The 21,551-nt window shown below is 44.9% G+C and overlaps 1 protein-coding gene and 1 pseudogene across 5 annotated transcripts in view; both read right to left on the bottom strand.

Annotated features, from left to right (window-relative positions):
* Nucleotides 1-3,097: 3,097 nt before the first annotated feature.
* Nucleotides 3,098-3,763, bottom strand: LOC126504337 (60S ribosomal protein L32-like; annotated as a pseudogene).
* Nucleotides 3,764-15,287: 11,524 nt separating this feature from the next.
* The window catches only part of Sbno1 (strawberry notch homolog 1), a 264,584-nt gene continuing 258,320 nt past the window's right edge, over nt 15,288-21,551 (bottom strand). For all 5 annotated transcript variants that reach the window (XM_050146561.1, XM_050146563.1, XM_050146565.1 and 2 more), the window contains one exon: nt 15,288-21,191. In XM_050146561.1, coding sequence (XP_050002518.1) covers nt 21,049-21,191 — 143 coding nt within the window. In that variant the 3' untranslated portion in view covers nt 15,288-21,048. The remainder of the gene's footprint in view (nt 21,192-21,551) is intronic.

Raw genomic sequence — 21,551 nt, 5'->3', positions numbered from 1 at the left:
CTTCTACCCCCGCTCCGCCAGCACCCCTGCCACCATCCTTAGGCTTGCTTTGGCAGACGCTTCTTGGTGACATTTTATCGTATAAAGAAATGAATGCTACCCGTTCTCTACAATGGCTGATAAAAATATAAGGCGAGCCAAATATATAATTTTGAATGTTTTAGTAGTCAAATTTTGAAAGCAGAACGTGGCATAGAATTAATTCTAATAATGTATTTAAACGCAACAAGATCCAGAACAGGACAATTCCAATTCATGATGAATGAATACACAGAAATTCATCAGTAAGATCCTCCACTTATTTTTTAACAGGATCTGACAATGCATCCATGGCTAGCTTGTTATGTAAACTAGCTGGCCTGGAGCTCACAAAGATCCACCTGCCTCTACCTCCAGAGCTCTGGGATTAAAGGCGTGTGACATAATGCCTAGCCTGGTTTGGTTGTTTTATTTGTTTGTTATGTTGCCCTGGATAGCCTGAAACTTCTAGGCTCTGGTAGTCTTCCTATTTCAAATTCCCAAGTAGTTGAAACAGCCAGCATGTATCAAAGTACCAAATATCATTTGCCTGACTTTTTTTTTCCTCATGTTTGCCTGGAACTTGAAGCAATCCCCCTGCCTCAGTCACTCCGCTCAGACTCATAGTCTCATGTTCTTTAATTCAAATATACAAAAAGAAGTTTTTTTAAAGTATGTTTTCTTTGGCGGTGTTGGGGTTAAACCCAGAGCCTCACAGGTGCTTAGCATGTGCTCCTACATTGAACTACACCACCCCAACCTCACGCTTTGCTGGTTTTCTTCTGTTTATTTATTTTTTCAATTTTATTTATTTATTTTATATACATTGGTGCCTTGCCTACATGTCTGTCTGAGGGTGTTGAATTCCCTGTAACTGGAGCTACAGTTTTGAGCTGCCCTGTTGGTGCCAAGAATTGAACTAGAGAATTAAGAGGTTGCTCTGAACCTCTGAGTCATCTCTCTAGCCCCTGTTTGTTTATTTTTAATTTTTTTAAAGATTTATTTATTATGTATACAGTATTCTGCCTACATATATCCTATAGGCCAGTAGAGGGCATCAGATCTCATTACAGATGGTTGTGAGCCACCATGTGGTTGCTGGGAATTGAACTCAGGACCTCTGGTAGAGCAGTCAGTGCTCTTAACCTCTGAGCCACCTCTCCAGCCCTATTTTTAATTTTTGAAACAGAGTGTAATGTACCCCAGGATGTCCTCCAGCTCAGGTGAATGGCTGAAATTGACCCTGAACTTTGTGATCTTCCTGAGTGTTGGAATCACAAATGTGTATCATCACATGATCCTGGGGATGGAACCCAAGGCACCAGGCATGTTAGACAAGCTTTTCTGAGCCACATCCTTAGATCCTGAGATGTAGGCTTTGTGGCTCAGATGGAAAGGGATCTTGGCAGTCAGGAGCCAAGGAATACTGGGTACTACAGCTTGGGTGGAAGAGTTTTCGGGCCAGGGAATAGCACAGGTCACATCTTACAGCCCTGCTCTAAGGAAAGGCTTCCCCAGTGTAACAGCTCTTCTCTGGCAGGAAAGAGCTTCTCCTGCAACTTTGTTACAGCTCAATTGCTAGGGGGAGGTTCCTCCAGTGAAAGTATCACAGCCCTGCTTTGCTCCCTTCTTGCTAGGACAAAGGTCTTCACTCAAACCTCATTCAAGAACTTTATAGGGAGGTTAGATTCCAGGCGAGTGGGTGCCTCTGCCAGCGTAAACTGAACAGGTCCAGGTCTTATACAGGGCTTCTTAGGAGCGGAGTTTTTCCAGGACGAAGATCTTCAGAGTGGGAATTGGTCAGATTTCAGTCCGTTGATCAGACTGACTAGATCTACTCAGGAATTGCTTGACGTTCTGCTTAGTTGACAAATCAGGGGCAGATTTTGCTTTGGTTTCAGGGCCAAAGTGTGTTTCCTTCACTGGCCTTTTTTAGCTTTTTGGCTCCAGTTTTGGGGCCAGGGCATATTTCTTTCACTGGTTCTGATTCTAGGGCCAAAGTGGTTTTTTTTTTTTTTTTTTTTTTTTTTTTTTTTTTTTTTTTTTTTTTTTTTTTTTTTTTTTTTTTTTTTTTGGCACTGGTTTCAGGGTCAGGGTTAGGATTCTTTGGTTCTGGGTTCAGGTCTAAAGCATTTCTTTCACTGGCTTGGGTGACAGAGCTAGGGTGTGTTTTTTTCATTGGCTCAGGTCTGAGCCAGGGTGTATTTCTTTCACTGGCTCTGGTTTCAGAGCCAGAGTCGGTTTCTTTGGCTGGCCCTTTTTCCCCTACAATATAATGTGCCTGCCAGCACATAAACCTACAGAGACCAGCAGAGGACAGTGGGGATCTTGCTTGGTCCCAGTCCTTCTTACTCCTTTACTGACTCTCTCCTTGGGCTCACCTTTATAATAGGCTGGCTAGCCATCTAGCTTTGGGATCCACTTGTTTCTGCTCCACAGTGCTGGAGATCCAAGCACATATGCACACAGGAAGCTTTGACCTGGTCGTGGAGATCAAACTCTGGCTCTTATGTTTGCATGGTGAACTCCTACCCACAGAACCCTCTACTAAACTGCTTAGGGTTGTTGAGTTGGTGTTTTTGTTTTATTTTTTTACTTATTTGTACAGGTTTTTCTGTATAGCCCCTGTCTGTCTTGGAACTACCTCTGCAGGCCAGACTGACCTCAAACTCACGGAGATCTGCCTGCCTCTGTCTCCTGAGTGCTGGGACTAAAGGTGTGTGTCACCGTTGTCCAGCTTCTTTTCCTCTTTGTGGAAAAGAAGATTTCCACAAAGAAAGATCTGTGATCGTCTCATCTAGGTCTAACTGACCTAGAACTTGCTATATAGCCCAGGCTATGACCCTAGCCGACCTAGAACTTGCTATATAGCCCAGGCTATGGCCCTAGCCGACCTAGAACTTGCTATATAGCCCAGGCTATGGCCCTAGCCGACCTAGAACTTGCTATATAGCCCAGGCTGTCCTTAAACTTATGTCAGTCCTCCTGCTTCCATCTCCTAAACGCTGAGACTACAGCACCTAGCTCAGCTATTTCATTTTATTGTGAGGCATAATTTTTTTTTGCAGTTTTTGTAGTTTTATTTAAACACAAATAAAAGATGCACGCAAGCCATCTCCTCATTCTCTTCGCTGTGTAGCCTGGCGTTGGGACTGGTGACTCTGATGGCCGGCTCTGCTGCTCTTTCTACGATGGCCTTTCGGTTCTTGGAGGAAACACTGTGAGCAATCTCAGCACAGTAAGACTTGTGCACATCAGCAGCACCTCCAGCTCCTTGACGCTGTGGACCAGAAACTTCCGGAAGCCGCTAGGCAGCATCTGCTTGGTTTTCTTGTTCCTCCCGTGACCAATGCTGGACATTAGGATCTGGCCCTTGAATCTTCTCTGCACCTGTTGTTTGTCAATACCTCTGGGTTTCTGCCAGTTTCACTTACTTTTGACATATCGGTCCAGCTGGTGCCGGATGAACTTCTTGGCCATCTTTGTGACGATCTTGGGCTTCACCAGAGGCCAGAGGGCAGCCACGATGCCACAAAAGAGGTGGCAGCTACCTCACAGGTAGCACCGAGGAAAAAGCGAGGCATAATTTTTATCTTAATATAAATTAACTTGAAATTCTCTATATAGCCTAAGATGGTTTTAAACTCTTAATCCTCCTGCCTCACTCTCCCAAGTGCTGGATTATAGATATGACCACATCTGGCAAAGATGCCTTTCCATTGACTTCAAACTTAATTCCTTTCATCTCAGTATCTCAATAAGCTTTTTTCCCCCACAGGTTTAAGTGTTTAAAGCTATTTATCTTTAATTGTGTGCTTGTGTGCTGTGTGCACGTATCGATGTGTGTACACAAGGGCAGGTGTCATGGGAACCAGAAGGGCTGGCTCTCCTCTTGTGAGCTGCCTGATGTGGGTGCTGGGAGCCACACTCCAGACCCCTGCGGGAGTGGAAGTTGTTTTAGCCACCGAGCCAGCTCCTGAGTCACTATCATCCTTGTTTTTGGATTTGCTTTGTTCTGCTTTTGCTGTTTTTGAGACAACATCTCACTGTTTCTCAGGGCAGTCTCAAATCGCAGACATTAAACCTCTTCTGAGCAGTGGGCTGGACACCCAGAACCACGCCCACTTAGCATTTCCTTTCTGATATTATAAGTGGAATCATCTTTTCTTTTTAAGATTTATTTTTGGGCTGGAGATGGCTTAGTGGTTAAGAGCATTGGCTGCTCTTCTAAAGAACGAAGTGTGATTCCCAACACCCACATGGTGGCTCACAACCATCTGTAATTCCAGTTTCAGGGAATCTCCTGGCCCCCACTGGTGCTCACATAGGTAGCAAATGCAAACACCTGTATATAAAAACTGAATTTTAAAAAGATTTATGGGGTCACTGGAGAGATGGCTCAGAGGTTAAGTGCATTGCCTGCTTTTCCAGAGGTCCTGAGTTCAATTCCCAGCCACCACATGGTGGCTCATAACCATCTGTAATGAGGTCTGGTGCCCTCTTCTAGAATGCAAGGATACATGCAGACAGAACACTGTATACATAATAAATAAATAAATCTTTAAAAATAAGTAAATAAATAAGATGTATGTGTGTGTACATGTACACAGGTGCTCAGGAGGGCCGTAAGGGGGCGTTGATTCCATCAGTGCTGGAGTTACTGCCATGGGTGCTGGGAACAAAACTGCAGTCCTCAGATATAGCACTGTGTGTACTTGGCTACTGAGCCATCTCTTGACCCTTTTTCTGTCTTTCTTTATTCTTTTTCCCAAGGCAGGGTTTCTCTGTGTAGCCCTGGCTGTCCTGGAACTTGCTCATAGACCAAGCTGGCCTCAATCTCACAGAGATCCATCCACCTGCCTCTGCCTCCACAGTGCTGGGATTAAAGGCAAGTGCTACCACTGCCGGGCAACCTTTTTTTTTTCTTTAATAAAGAGATTTTTTATTTTTCCGTTATGAACGTGTCCGTGAGTGCAGGTGCCTGAGTAAGTTAGAAAAGTCTGAGACCGGGGCTGGAGAGATGGCTCAGTGGTTAAGAGCATTGCCTGCTCTTCCAAAGGTCCTGAGTTCAATTCCCAGCAACCACATGGTGGCTCACAACCATCTGTAAAGAGGTCTGGCGCCCACTTCTGGCCTTCAGGCATACAGACAGAATATTGTATACATAATAAATAAATAATTTTAAAAAAAGAAGAGTCTGAGACCCCCCTGCAGCTGGAGTTACAGGAAGTTGTGAGCTAACAAGAATTGGTGCTTCATCTGAACCCTGGACCTCGGCAAGAGCAGTTAGTGACCTTAACCTCTATCCTCTGGAATTGTCATTGTAGGTTTGAATTTCTAAAGAATGTATTCTTGCCGGGCGATTGTGGCACACACCTTTAATCCCAGCACTCAGGAGGCAGAGGCAGGCAGATCTCTGTGAGTTCGAGACGGATCTCTGTGAGTTCAAGACCAGCCTGGTCTACAGAGCTCAGGACAGGCTCCAAAGCCACAGAGAAACCCTGTCTTGAAAAACCAAAAAAAAAAAAAAAAAAAAAAAAGAACGTATTCTTGTGTATGTGAGCAACAAGTGTTCCACAGCACAGGGGCAGAGAACGAAGGACACTTCATGAATTGTTTCCCTCTACGTGGGTTCCAAGTACGGAACCAAAAAGATACACAATGGAGTTAGCTGACCTTTAGTTACAATAACCTAGCCTGGTCTTGCTGTAGAACCTGCAGCTGCTCCATCCTTGAAGCCATCCTGCTCTAATAGCATGTGGCTAGAATCTTACACATATGCTATGTATAAGATCATGTCCTGCCAGGCGGTGGTGGCGCAGGCCTTTAATCCCAGCACTCAGCGAGTAGAGGTAGGTGGATCTCTGAATTTGAGGTCAGTCTGGTCTACAGAGTGAGTTCTAGGATACCCAGGGTTACACAGAGAAACTCTGTCTGGTGGGGGGAACAACAATAAAAGATCATGTGCTGTGATAATACTTTTACTTCTTTTTCTTTTTTAAAAATATTTATTTATTTATTATGTATTAGGTCAGAGGGTCTGTGTGTGTGTCCACAGGCTAGAAGAGGGCACCAGACCTCATTACAGATGGTTGTGAGCCACCATGTGGTTGCTGGGAATTGAACTCAGGACCTTTGGAAGAGCAGGCAATGCTCTTAACCACTGAGCCATCTCTCCAGCCCCCACTTCTTTTTCTTTAATGTGAGAATGTGCATGCTTATGCCACAGCCTTCCATTGATTTCAAAAAATTATTTTTAACTCTGTGTGTATTTGTGTGGAGATAGGGAGAGTCTGCACACACTGATGCAGGTACCCCTAGAAGCTAGAAGAGGGCATCAGATCACCTGGAAGGTATGTTACAGGCTTCTGTGAACCCTCCTTTATTGAGGGCGTGTGTGCATGGGTGCCACAGTGCTCACGCGGAGGTCAGAGGGTGTGACACGCTTTCTCAAGTGCAGTTGGACTTTACTGTAGGACTGCCAGCTCCCCAACAACAATACAGAGACTTCAGTTTTTGTTTTGTTTTTTTGAGACAGGATTTCTCTGTTTAACAGCTCTGGCTGGCCTCGAACTCACAGAGATCTACCTGCCTCTGCCTCCCAAGTGTTGGGATTAAAGCTGTGTGCCACCACCTCACAGTGAGACTTTTTATTAATAATGAAAGCTTGGCTATTATCTTAGGCTTGTCTCACTAGCTCTTCTAACTCAAATTAACTTGCTTTAATTCATCTGCATCTGCCACATGACTTGGTTGGTTACTTCTACTCTGTGCAGTCTGCCTGAACTCTGCAGTGTCTCTCTGGCATCTCCTGCACCTTAGATTCCTTATCTTTCTTTCTTTCCCTGGAAATCCCACCTATCATCTCCTTCCTTGCTATTGGCCGTTCACCTTTTTATTACACTAATCACAGAAACACACTTTGTTTGTTTTTTGAGACAGGGTTTCTCTGTAGCTTTGAAGCCTGTTCTGGAACTAGATCTGTAGACCAGGCTGGCCTCGAACTCATAGACCTGGGATTAAAGGTGTGCACCACCAATGTCCGACCACAGCAACACATCTTCACACAGTGTAAAAATATTATGCAATAGAGGACAACTTGTGGGAACTGGTTCTCTTCTTCTACCACGTGGGTCTCAGGGACTGAACTCAGGTCCTAAAGTCTGGCTCCAGACATCGCGCACTACTGCAGCACCTCATCTTACTGGTCCGCCTACCTCAGGAATGGTTTGTTCCGCCCTCTTTGCACTGCTGCGTGCTCCAGGCTAGCTGGCACATGAGCTTCTCATCAATCCTCCCATCAATGCCTCCCAGTCTGAGTGGGCTGGGATAACAAATTAGAGCCACCACAGATTTTTATCCAGGCTCTGGTAACAGGACTCAAGTTGTCAGTCTGCATGACAGGTGCCTTTACCAGCCAAGCCATTTTGTTGATCCTTAGTTTTTGGAGAAATATTATCATTAGCTTCAAACTCCATGTGCTGCAAGATCAAGAACAAGCATGACCAGAATACCTACCTCTGTGGGGGACCAGTTCCCTCCAAGTTCTTCATCTTTAAAATGACATGTGTCTGTCGGCATGTGGGTCTGTGCACACACTGAGTGCAGATGCCCACAGAGGTCAGAGTCATCAGATCCCCGGTACTGGAGTCACAGACGCTTGTGCACCCCTGATGTGAGTGCTGGGAATCGAACTCGGGTCCTCGGGAAAAGCAGAATGGTTCTTAACTGCTGAGTGGTCTCTCCAGCCCCCTCCCCTTCTTCCAAGGGGTTTCCACATCAGATGTTCTGCTTCGTCAAGGCTATCCTGCCACTATGGCTGCCTTCTCACAGCTTTGGAAGCCAGAACTTTGGTCTAGGCATTGGCAGGCTGGGCCTTTTATTGAAGCTTCTGAGGAGTGTGGCTTGTGGACATGTCCCTCTGATCAACGCCACATTCAGATCCTTGATTATATCTGTGAAGTCCTGTCTCTTCAAATAAGGTCACAGTGGCACAGACCAGAGACTCTTCAGATGCTAAGGGCCTGGGTTCCTTCAATAGCAACAAACAAGACATTGTGACTCCCAGCAGTGGTGGCAGGCACCTTTAATCCCAGCACTCAGGAAGCAGGAGCAGGCAGATCTCTGTGGGATCCAGCCAGGTCTATATGGTGAGTTCTAGGCCAGTTATATAGCATGTACTTACATAGTAGGACTCTGTCTTAAAGGAGAAAGTATGCAGAAACTAGATATATGCATTCTTTAATTATGCATATAAAATTAAACAGTGACTATATGAAACTCACTCCAGTCTTATTATCTAGCCACTTATGACAGTGTCTTTTTTATATTTATTTATTTATTTATTTATTTATTTATTTATTTATTTATTTATTTATTATGTATACAATATTCTGTCTGTATGTCTGAAGGCCAGAAGAGGGCACCAGACCTCTTTACAGATGGTTGTGAGCCACCATGTGGTTGCTGGGAATTGAACTCCGGACCTTTGGAAGAGCAGGCAATGCTCTTAACCTCTGAGCCATCTCTCCAGCCCCTCCTTTTTTTTTTTTTTTTTTCCCTGTCTGTGTGTAATACCTGCAGGCCAGATGGTTGTGAGCCACCATGTGGTTGCTGGGAATTGAACTCAGGACCTTTGGAAGAGCAGACAATGCTCTTAACAGCCCGAGCTTGCTCCTTCTTAAAGCATGGAGATTAGAGAAACAAATGCTTACTGGGCTGCTGCTCTGACTCTGGGGCACACCTTAGCTCTTCCAGAACCTAGGGCTGCATCCATCCCATAAGGAATTGGGGAAGACTGTTCCCCCACTCAGTGTTCCTTAGCGCCTGCACTCCTTTGGATAAGGCTGAGGCCTCATGAGTGTCCCCACAAGATAGACTTCTATACGTCTTCTGGACTCCCTGCATCCAAAGCAGACATATTTGCCCCCCCCCCTTTTTTTTTAATGAAAATTTCGGCCTTGAGCTAGAGATGGCTCAGTGACTCAAAGTACCTTCGGCTCTTTCAGAGGACCTGGGTTTAGGTCCCAGCACCCAGCTCACCAAGCTTGTAACCTGTAGTTCCGGATGCCCTCTCTGACCTCAGAGGGTACTGCACTTGCATGCACAGACACCCACATATATACCTACATATAAATAGAAAATTGAGTCTCTTTTGACTAAAGCAAACAGCCTACAAAGGCCTTCCTATCGTTTGGAATCATTTCCAGCACAAGGCAGCCCTCTGGAGTCTGTGGTGCCAGCCTAGCACAGGGAAGAGGAAAGGGGACTAGAGAGAGAGAGGAGTAACCAGTGGTTCCCTTAAGAGGAAGGGCCTACTTCCAGGTCTCTAGACCACTAGGCAGGGCATATCTTCAAAGGTGGCTGCAGACTGACGTTGCCTTCTCCTACTTATTTTTAATGAAATGTACGGTGTGCATCTGGGTGCACCATATAGAGTACAGGCTACTCAGAGGCCATGGGCACTGTCAGTCCTGAAGCTGGACTTATTTTTTTTTTTTTTTTGTTTTTTTCAAGACAGGGTTTCTCTGTGGCTTTTGAGCCTGTCCTGGAACTAGCTCTGTAGACCAGGCTGGTCTCGAACTCACAGAGATCTGCCTGCCTCTGCCTCCCGAGTGCTGGGATTAAAGGCGCGCACCACCATCGCCCATCGTGAAGCTGGACTTAAAGGCACTTATGAGGGGCTGGAGAGATGGCACAGAGGTTAAGAGCATTGCCTGCTCTTCCAAAGGTTCTGAGTTCAATTCCCAGCAACCATCTGTAATGAGGTCTGGTGCCCTCTTCTGGCCTGCAGGCATATACACAGACAGAATATTGTATACATAATAAATAAATATTAAAAAAATATTTAAAAAAAGGCACTTGTGAGTCACCAGATGTAGGTGCCGGGAACCCACTCCTAACTAGAGTGTCTCTCCATCCCAGCAATAATTTGCGAGTATTTCCTGACTTCCTATAACTAATTATCCTACTGTGGGTTTCTCTGATGACTCATGGCACACACTTCAACCTTACCTGGAACCAAAGGTGACCAGGGAATGGATAGGGCATTTCTCTATCACATCAAACCCTACCTTCTGAAGTTCCCTCAGGACTGTAGAAAGTGGAACGTCAGCATGGTCAGGGGGAAAAGGGTTTGACCACAGGAGCCTGAAGAGTAGCCTCTTCCCCAGGTGTTCACACCATGGAAAAACGCTTGTGTGCAAGGCTGAGGGCCAGTATTTGAATTCCCAGGATCCACAAAAAAATGCTGTGTGGGTGAGACACTTTCCTGCAATCCTAGCACAAGGGAGTAGAGGGGATCTCAGGGCCAGCTGGCTTCAGTGAGGGACTCTGCCTTCACACAGAGGTGGAGAGCAAATGGAGAAGACCTATTTCCAACTTCTGACTTCCACAAACCTCTCACCATGTGCCACCCCCCAACACACCCAATCAAAAAAATAAATTCAATATTCAGGACTCATGGAAGACTCCCCTAACCAGCCATCTTATTTTGGTTGATATTTAACACCACTGTATAACTTACTGGCCTTTTTGGGGCCAATGGTGGGCTGTCACTTCTTCTAACCTAGAGAGCACTCACCACCCCGAGTGGGCAGCTTTCAGAGAATTGGTCTCTAAAAATAAGTATTTTGCACATTTCTTTTAGCTTCTATCTCCATAAAGGCCTCCACAGATGGCTTCTTTACATCATGCTCTCAAATGACTAGCTGATAAATATTCATACTTATGGAAATTGTATTGTACACATTCCAACCTTCAGCAGAGAACATTTGTTTTATTCTGTCTCTCAGGGGTGGTGCCCTTTATTCAGGTTTGTCCTCTGTGAATGCACACCCTCAAGTGCTGGCACACACCACACACACACACTCTCTCTTGCTTCTAGGGCAGTGGCTCATAAGCAAGGGTGATCTTGTCCCTCAGGACATCTGGTAATGTCTGTAGATATTATGGGTAAACCACTGAGGCTGATGAAGCGTGTCACTCCTGAGAGATGGCCAGTGAGATGAGGCACACTGTTGAACAACCCACAATCACCAGGTTGGCCACTATCACCAAGAATGATTAGAGTCAGTAACAGTACTACTTAGACCAGGGCACCCAAAGTGAGGCTGTAGATGTGGGGAACACAAACAATACTAAAAGGGGTTAGGTCAAAGTAAACAAGTTGGCGCAAACACAAAAATGGAGAAAGCTCAATATGAAGATTAGGCTAGTTATTTTAATAAAAGTTCAAGTAATTATCATTCTTATCTTTTTAGTGGTACTAGGGGCTGAGCCAAAGGCTTCAAATATGCTAAGCTGCACTCAACCACTGAGATGCTCAGCATTTCTTTCTTTCCTTTTTAAAGACAGGGGTTGTTTTTATGTAGTCTAGGCTAGCTTTGAATTCGCTATGTAGCCCATGCTAAATTCCAATTGAAGAGCTTCCTGGTTTGACCTCCCAAATGCTGGAAATCACTTGTGTGTAATTGCTACTATTTTTCTTCAAAGGAAGTTCAAGGTCAATTTTATTAAAATTTGAAGGAAACCCCCCCCCCAAGTAGGCAAGCTGTCAATACACACGATGTACACAGAAAGCCATGTCATTTAGCCAAACGGTGGGCAGGGGAAGCTTCTGCAAAACAGTGACGCTCAAAGTATTGGGCGAAAGAAACATGCTTATAAAACAGAGAGGAACAGTTTGCTTTCCTAAGCACAGCAAGGAGCTCTGCAAGCAACTGGGCTGGGAGGCAAGAATCCAGGGACAATTATTCCTCCTCCTTTTTGGCATGGATTAAGGTATCAAATTTATTAGCTACATTTAAAAAAAAAATCTTAGCCAGGCGGTGGTGGCGCACGCCTTTAATCTCAATCTCAACACTTGGGAGGCAGAGGCAGGCGGATCTCTGTGAGTTCAAGGCCAACCTGGTCTACAGTGTGAGTTCCAGGACAGGCTCCAAAGCTACAAAGAAACCTCAAGAAAAGAATTTTTTTTCCCTTTTTGGTTTTGACACAGGATTTCTCTGTGAAACAGTCCTGGCTGTCCCAAAAGTCACTTTGTAGACCAAATTGCCTTGAACTCATAAAGATAGATCCACCTGCCTCTGCCTCTTGAGTGCTGGGAAGAAAGGCATGTGCCACAGCCTGGCTTAACAACAACAACAACAACAAACCTTATTGTATGGAAGGGTGTGGATGAAGCAGGCTCTCTTCACTGTTACAGAGCTCAGGATTGAACTCAGGCTGCCAAGACTGGCAGTCACTTTTATCTGCTGCCCATCTCACTGTCCCCACTTTTTAACTTTTCTTAAAAGCCCCCCCCCCCACCCGGGCTGGAGAGATGGCTCAGAGGTTAAGAGCACTGGCTGCTCTTCCAGAGGTCCTGAGTTCAATTTCCAGCAACCACATGGTGGCTCACAACCATCTGTAATGAGATCTGGTGTGCAGGCAGGCATATATATAATAAAAAATTTTTTTTCGAAGATTTATTTTATGCTGGGCAGTGGTGGCTCACGACTTTAATCCCAGCACTCAGGAAGCAGAGGCAGGTGGATTGGTGAGTTCGATGCCAGCCTGGTCTACTGAGCAATTTCCATGACAGGCTACACAGCAAAAAAAAAAAAAAAAAAAAAAAAAAAAAAATTACGTGTGTTTTGCTTGCAAGTGTGTAAGTGTGCCAGTACACACTTGGTGGCCTCAGGTCAGAGGAGGGTATTGAGTAGTCCCCTGGAACAGAAGTGGCTGTGAGCTGCCATGTGGGTGCTTGGAAGCAAACCCAGGTCCTCCGCAAGAGCGACCAGTGTTCTTGGCGTCAATCTCTCCAGCATCACATTTTAAACTGTTTAAAAATTATCACTTGTGGGCTGGAGAGATGGCTCAGCGGTTAAGAGCATTGCCTGCTCTTCCAAAGGTCCTGAGTTCAATTCCCAGCAACCACATAGTGGCTCACAACCATCTTAAATGAGGTCTGGTGCCCTCTTCTGGCCTGCAGGCATGCATACACACAGGCAGGACATTGTATACATAATAAATAAATAAATAAATATTTTAAAAAAATTATCACTTGTTTTGTGTGCACATGAGGATGATTTTCTGGGGACTCAGTGGTATGCACCTTTACCTGATGGGCCATCCTTGGCTTTACTAAGAACTGACAGTTTCATTAGTAGTCCTTGGTGGCATGAAACTAGCTAAGTAGACCAGGCTAGCCTGAAACTCACTGAGATTCACCTTCTTCTGTGGAATTAAAGGTATGGGCAACATCAGAATTTCCTGTCTTCAAACATTAAAGTTTTGAGTAAAAAATTTAATATTCCTTTTGCCATGTTCAATTAATGCTGTGACATGTATGTGCCAGATTAAATTCCCCTAAACACATCACAACATGTAGAAATTTTAAATTCTCACACATTTCAAGTTACACATACAACCCAAGCTGCCCTCTAATTCGGCCTTCCCTCTGGAGTACTGCGATTACAGCCAGCCTGTACCACTGCACCCAGATTGTGTGCCGCGCCCCCCATTCAGAAAAGCCATGCTCTAAAACATTGGCTTCAGAGGACAGGGTTATACTATTTGGCTCAGGCTGGCCTTGAAACCTCAGCAATTCTCCTAAACCTTTTGAGTGCTGGGAATATAGGCTTTTGCCTATAATCTACCTAGACTCTAAAACCCCGCCTGTGAGGTGGCTGGAGGGAGCGAGAGAGGGAGGGAGGAAAGGAGGAGGAAAGAGAGGGAGAGAGGAAGGGAGGGAGAGAGGACAAGCGAGAGCCAATGCTTCCTGCTCTTCTAGTGAACTGGCATCAACACCAGCTCCCTGGGCTCTGACACCCTTTTCTAGCCTATGGGTACTTGTATGGATGCATGTATACACTCAGATGAGTAAAAAAAAATATATCCTTATGAAAATTGGTGTTTTGCCTGCATGCAAGTCTGCCTGAGGGCATCAGATCCCCTGGCACTAGAGTTACAGACAGCTCTGAGCTGCTATGTGGGTCCTAGGAATTGAACCCGAGGAGCAGCCATTGCTCTTAACCACTGAGCCATCTCTCCAACCCCCAGAATAAATCTTTTATTTAAAAGACTTAATTATTATAAATAGTGTTCTGTTTCCCTGCACGTCAGAATAGGGCACCAGATCTCACTAGGGATGGTTATCGGTCACTATGTGGTTGGTGGGAATTGAACTCAGCACCTCTGTAAGAGTAGTCAGTGCTCTTAACTGCTGAGCCATCTCTTAACTCCTAGAATAAATCTTAAAAAATAAAAAAAAAAATCTACCCTTAGCTCCAAGTTTCTTCTCCCTTCCACTCTTGGCAGAGGGGATGAATGGCAGGATTCAACATTTGACTTAAGTAGGCACTGAAACTTGTAGGTCTCTGACCTCTGTGCCGCCTCATCTGTAAGCTGAGGGCAAGGAACTTGAACTTGTTATGAGGACTTTAAAATGCTGAGATGGGTAACAGACACACACACAGAGCACAAGTGACCCACTGGCACACGAAACCACTATGACTCCCAATTCTCTAACTAGATGAGACTCCTGCGCCAGTGCACATTCATGTGCATGGTCCCCAGTCCCTTCTGTCCTATGTACTAGCATCCCATTCTGCTCTCCCATGGTAGCTCACTGGTCTCTTTCCAGGACCCTCAGCGCATATTCCTGAGAAGTTTCCATTAATTCCTACAAGGTCTTGTTGCAAACTGCCCCTACCCATGAGCTATTCCAAACTGGGAACAGCAAAGAGTCCCCAATTGTTTAAACATTTTCTATGTAACTATTTCAGGCACCAATCTCATAAAAATTACTCTGAAGAGAATTTCATCTCTTATGAACAGAGAAAGTTCACCTGAAAACTACAGTTCTGACCAAGTAGACAACCTAGAGAGCACTGAGCACTGGCTCCAGCTCCACAGACAGTGTTTCACTGTCCACACTCCCTGCTTAGACTCAGATAGACAGCTCTGGGGTGCAGTTTAACCACTGGGCACTGAAGCCCCAACCTCTTGTGGCTGCTGTTTGCCTGTGCCTTTGCAGCCAGTGTCACAGCCCGGGCTTACCCAATCAACCAATAATAGCACACAGGCAAGTCAATACCCACCTTATAGTGCCCTCCATGATTTAGCCTCTGTGGTTACAGGCCTTTTTGCACACGCTAGGCAAGTATTCTATCACCTGACCTTTTCAAAGTGCCAACATAAAAACTCTTGTCAAGGGACAACAGACTTTGAGGTGAGTGAGGTTAATGACACAGTGCAACAGGTACCCCGAAATCACACAACACCAGAAAGAAAAGCATATTTAATTGTTTAATTTTATTTAAGAATTTTACAAAAACAGAAAACAAAATCCAAACAAAAATGAAAACCAAAACCACAACCAAAACCTAAATACAGAGTTCTTTCAGTGTGAAGATTGAGTGTTTCTAGTCAAGGTGAATGTACCCTGATCAGTGAAGCCGATACACTTGTATTGCATGAGACTGAATTTGAAAGTTACATATAAAAATGACGGCAGCACTCGGTCTGGACACTCGGGAACAGGTTCCCAGGAGAGGCTGAAGGCAGCAGTGTGGCATCATGGGAACAGCATTTAGCCTTCATTCAGATGGACACTCCTGTGCAGAGCAGCAATACAAGAGAGAATTTGAGGACAACAGAAGCCACCCAAGAGTTTACATCCTTCTCTGTTTCAGGTCTTTGGACTCTTTCGGATGTTCCCAGACGCACCGTGTCAGATGAGGAAGACCAGCGCCTACATATAAATACCCTTTGCATAAGGAGGTAGAAGCTGGCACGAGTTTTATTGCAGACACAGCACACCTCTCCCACCCCGCATGGTTGATGACAGAAGTGGTTATTGAGAAGCAGTAATAGTAGTTTGCAAATTCAGTAAAAACTATGAACAGGGGGATTTTTTTTTTAGAGTGGTGAAGCTGCACTGTGCTATGTTAAAACATGAAAATGGGCTCCCTCATCCCATCAAGTAAGCCAGAAGCGGCTCAGGTTTCTTTACCCTCCTGAGCACCACAGTCACTGCCTTGGCAGCAAGGTCCTCCGTATGCATCTGTCTGCACAGGTTTACACGGTGCTTGGGGTGGGGTCTGGGATAGAAGGCCAGAAGCAGAAAGGCCAGATTAGCTCTCCCCAAGGGATTTCCATGCTGTCCCTCAGCCAGGGTGGCCTGAAGTGCAAAAAAACCCAAAAGGCAGCCGCCACCTCTTCTTTCTCCACACTGTGTATCTCACAGCTAACTGTTTGCTGTACAGCTTCTAACTATACCCTGCTATATCCCTTGCACATGGCTGGCTGCTGCTGCAGGACACAGGTCAACTATGTCTCAGGCACCAAAGAAAGGGAAATAGGGTAAGGGGGGAATTCCTGCTGGAGCACTTTGACAGATCTTCAACCACGACAACTAAGTTCCAAAGACTCAGCCAAATGTAGGCAATTTTCAAAGTGTCATCAAGTCTACCAAGCTGAATATTCACTGAAATCTTTCCTGAGAAATTACAGAGGACATTTTTTGAGGGTACAAAGGTCTGTAAATAAAACATCACTCCTGCCCCCTAGGTGAAGGTCAGCAACATCTCCAGGACCCCACTGCACCTTCAGTACCAGCACCAACCTCACAAAGCTCAGCTCCTCTGCTTACAACTTTTCCTGGCAGGGGTGAGACTCTAACACGGACCTGTCATATATGCTGAAGGCTGTTGTAGAAGGGATGACAACTGTTTTCTGAGGTCATCTGTCATGTACTAAGCTCATCTGACCACTAGAAACATTTGTGACCAGTTATATAAAAATCAGATTACTGGTGTTTGCCATAAAGTCATCTGTTTGTCACAGAAATCCAACTTCTTATACATAGGAAGCCTGTAGCCAGGCCACAAACCACTGGAGCAGGCCTCAATAAAGGCAGGAGTCAGCCAAGCTGCTAAGGAGCTGAAGGGTGGTCTAGAGAAGCAATGGTTTTGCTTTCTTTCTGAAATAGGAAAGGAGCAGGCTCACTACAGCTTCTAGAGAACAAAAAGCACAACCAGTCACACAGTGACAAGATCAAGAGTGGCACTTAGGTACAGCCCAAGACAGCACAGCCAGATGTGTAGGCACCTGGACTCCTACAGCCACGAGGCAAAACTGAACTCTAAAAACAACCACTGACTCAGCTGAGCTTTCCACAGCTTCCTACATTGGAAAAAAAAAAAAGCACTAAGATGCCCCATATGGGGGTCCAGAAAAGAATAAATAGGAGGGAAAGGAAGAGGGGGTGCAAGAACGAGTGAATGGGGCCCCGATTTACAAGATTTACACTTGAAACGTAGAAGAACTCCGCTTCTCTATACACTCATATGTACATATATAAGTATAGCATACAACAGAGGGTGGGCACTCAGAAAAACTGCCACCTAGTCAAGCTGCATCTCCATGTTTCTCTTACTTACAGGACCCATTTGCCTTAGATGGCTAGTCTTGTGAGAGATTTTCTTGCAAATGGTTTTTGTCTTAGCCGCTGCAGCCATGACAGGGAAGATGTGTGCCAAAGCACCTATGTGGTGTGTGTATGTGTATGCTGTTCACCAGAGTCCACACACATAGGAAGGACGCTAACAAACACCATCACAGCTTCTTTTGCCATGAGTATGCCTCCCCACATTTACTGTGTGGCTTAAGAGCAGCTTTTCTGGGACACTATTCCTAGGGAGTGCCAGAACCCATAAAGATCCCTTTATAAAACCAGGATTCCTGGACAAAGTCTCACGGGACGAGAATGTTCTACCTGCTTTCAGAAGTGAGCCACAGGGGCCCTGTGCTAATATGGGAAGTGGAGGACAGTTCCATGGTGTGTCCTTGATCCCCTTCTCTGGTTTCTCAGAAGTTATTCTAATAACATGGTATGGAGATTAGCAAATAAATGTCCCAGAGGCATAGCCAAAACTGTGGCTCTAAAATACTTAGCTCCTCCGGAGTTTGGTAATCTACAACTTTTCTCTCCATAGACAAAGCAAATTACAAGGTTTATTGTTGCAACTCAAAAAGGTTTAAGTGCTGAGTAAGAATAAATACATGTATGTACACACTACAGCTACTACAGTGCTTTGGATACAAGTCTTTGCTAATCTATATACACAGGAAAAAGCAGACACTGAAAGCAGGTCTGCACTTTAGTAGCAAAAAGAGAGAACTGCTCAACCTGCTTAGCTTCTGATAACTGTGTTCATATAAACACTTTAATACTTCTCTGACTCTGCACCTACAGCTCTCTGACTTGACCACAAAGAGGGCAAGCTTGTGGCACAGAGGTTGTTAGGGGAAGGAGCCATGACCTCTCTAGCAAGAATACCTGAGCAGCATGGAACCTGGGAGTGATTTTTCAGCATGATGGGGAGTGTAAACTCTGAAAACACTGGTGGTCAACGATAGGATCTGCTGCTCAGAGCTCTATTGCTTAAGTGGGAGAAAAGGCATCACAGAGGCCCAGGACTTCCTCTGGGTAGAGTTAAGTGAGGCCCCTGGACACAGATGTGGTATTCAGATCCTGTGGGAGACTGGACCCACTTTATATGACAGTGGCTGAAAAGACTTGAATTTTGACACAAGAAACCCTTGAATGCTGGCGCTTTCCTGGTGACTGAAATAGACGTAATGATTTTGTAGGGGCATGGTGTAGACAGCACATGCTTGCTCCCTTCCAGAGGGGTTGGGCACCAACCCCAGGTGTCACAAACACTGCAGTGGGCAGAGGCGACTCTGCTTCCGCTCTCCCACACCACTTGCCTTTTCAGTGCTTTGAAAGGGCCCTTAGATACCTAGTATTTGTGGGTCTTTTCTTACTAAACAACAATGATGAACAGAACACAGACCCCTTACCAAGACTTGGCTGCTTCAAGAGCACGTCATAGTGACATCACTGGGTGAGGTGTTCACTAACCATATGCTAGAGAAATCCGATAGGTGCCGCTCTGAAAGCAGCAGAAAAGTCAGGACCCACCAAACAGCCACCTGCACGTGCAAGGGGGCTGGCATCAACAGCCTACAACACAGCATCTTTCCCATCCTCTACAATTTGGTCACACGGAAAAAGTGAATTAAGTTACAAAGTCCTTCCTTGGCTTTTATCTTAATATGCCAAAGGAAGCAGAATGGTCCACCAGTTCAGAAACAAGAGCTAAGAATCTGTGAAAGGGTCACAATTCTACTCTGGGTGGCCAGCTGAATCTAGGCCACGAAGGGATACTGCTTGATGCTCATGAGATCACTGCCTGAGATACATGGAATGAGGATAAAAGTTGCATCCACTGGGCAAAATGTGCCCAAGAACAGAAACCAGTCTCCATTTGTTCTTTGAGGCACTAAGAATAAATAAATCTGAAACAATGTCACGGTAAACTTAACCAAAGAAACTGGAGAGAATGAGAGCCCCAAGCGCTCCATCAGATTTCTGTTACCACACACACCTCACCCAATTTTTTGAGAAGTTTAAAAAGTTACAAAGAGAACAATTCAACTTGAAAAACATTCAAAAGTACCATCATTTACCCCGTCCTTAAGATCACTTCAGATTTCAGGAACGGGCTTCAGTCAGACTCTAAGGCTACCTTGGAAGGCTAAGGCCACACCGAGTTCTACAGAGCCCTGCTATCTATGCCTGGAGTCCCCAGTGAGGGCCTAAACAAGAGTCCACTTCATTAGTACAATAACTTTTTTATTCAACATCTACAAGATTTTGATATCTTGTAGTTTTTAACCAGATTTATACAATCTCAACTTTTCAATAGTGCAACCTGTGCAAGCAAAAAAAGGGTAGAAAAAAATGGGGGAAGGGGAGGCTGGGAAAATAAAAACAAAAAGACCAACTGTCCCCTCACTGTTTTTTATAAACATCTATTATAGGCGAAACAAACTTACCCATGTTGTAGATAAGTGTCTATTCACATTTGTACATTACCATTTTTAACAGCTGGAGATAATCTCTACAATGTCTTACAGCACATTAAACAATATTCAAGTTACTGGGTAACAACAACAACAACATACAGCAGAAGCCAAGTGTTTTCTCACTGTCTAGTTTACAACTCAAGTACGGTTTCCGGTTTGAATGACCAAGCAGATTCAGATAATGAAGTAAAAAAGATTGTGTGCAGGATGGAAGCCAATCATACTCCTTCCTAAAACGATGTTTAAGTTAAGGAAAACATAACTTACGAAAAGGCTCATAGCCATTTTGCAGCACAAATTAGGAATACTATTAATACATTAAAATACAATTTTAAAGAGTTTTATCACAATAAAAGGTATGTACTTACTACTTTGACAAGAAACCTGGGACAGGGAGGAGTGGGCAGGACTGAGGGTTAGAAGCAACACCCAGGTAAACACTAGAAATGCAATACCCAATGCTGTACATCTTCAATGCTTCTCTCCATGTGACTTCTGTGGTAATCGTGATTACACATGCTTTCAAAGACATGCACTGTCAACAAAAGCTACAAAAGAACCTGAATGCATGGCACGTAACCCTTCACTTCATGCTGTAGGAAACATTGTTTAAGTTGGAAAAGAAACCAATATATATATATTCTGTATTTAGAGACTTGGAACACATGCATCTGGGGAACTCCCACAGTAATGACAAGGATATACTGTGTTAACCCTGAGCACTGTAGAAAGGAAGAGTAAAGCCAGTTTGGGAAGTTCCAAGCATTTTCAACCAAATGTGGTCTTGTAGCATTAACTCACAGATAGACTGATACATACGCACACGCGCGCGCGCACACACGCATACACACACATATTCACTCTGCTCATCCAAAGTAAAAGCGCACAGGCAGCCCCAAGGAAGCAAGAGGAAAGACACATGTACCCTCCACTCTGCTTGCTGTCAGCGTTGCTGCCTATTCCAGGTTTGTCCTTAACCTGCCCCCACCCCAAATTAACTAGAGAGCACAACTGAAAAAAAAAAGATAGAATTCTTTGGAAACTGTCCCTGATTTTTATGCAAGTGGTATGCTCTCACAGCATTCAACACCATGTGGAAGCTGCTGCTCTTTACGAGTTGCTCAAGTTGGTGATGCTCTGTGGGTGATGCTGCTGCCACAGCTGTTTTTGTTGGACCGCCAGCTGCTGAGACTGGTCTGAAGTTGACAGGAGATTTACAAGAGGAGACACACAATTTGCTGGAATGATCAAACCTGTAATTAGCAAGAAGAATCTATGAAGTAGAGTCCAGCAGAAACCACTATAGTACACCTGAACAGAGGACTGCAAACCTGCCTCCCCCAGAAACCACATAGGCGAAACACTGGACTCAAGCTGTTCCTAAGAGGCTCCCAGATGCACACATGCATGCAGGCACGCTCCCAGTGCAACACCATCTCCTGATGAAGTATGCAGCACACTACTTTCCCATCTACCACTGCACAGCTTCATCAGCCCTATAGACACCAAGCCTTCTTCCACTCAGTAAGGTGCAAAATGACTCAAAGACAAAGGGTAAAGTGTACACCCTAATCGGCGAGAAAGGTAGAGATGGACACAGAACAGTACAAGGG

This window comes from Alexandromys fortis, unplaced genomic scaffold (assembly GCF_014885135.2).
Source record: "Alexandromys fortis isolate MF-2015 unplaced genomic scaffold, M_Fortis_MF-2015_v1.1 scaffold_56, whole genome shotgun sequence".
Lineage (NCBI taxonomy): Eukaryota > Metazoa > Chordata > Mammalia > Rodentia > Cricetidae > Alexandromys > Alexandromys fortis.
This window is presented reverse-complemented; position numbering and strand designations above follow the sequence as displayed.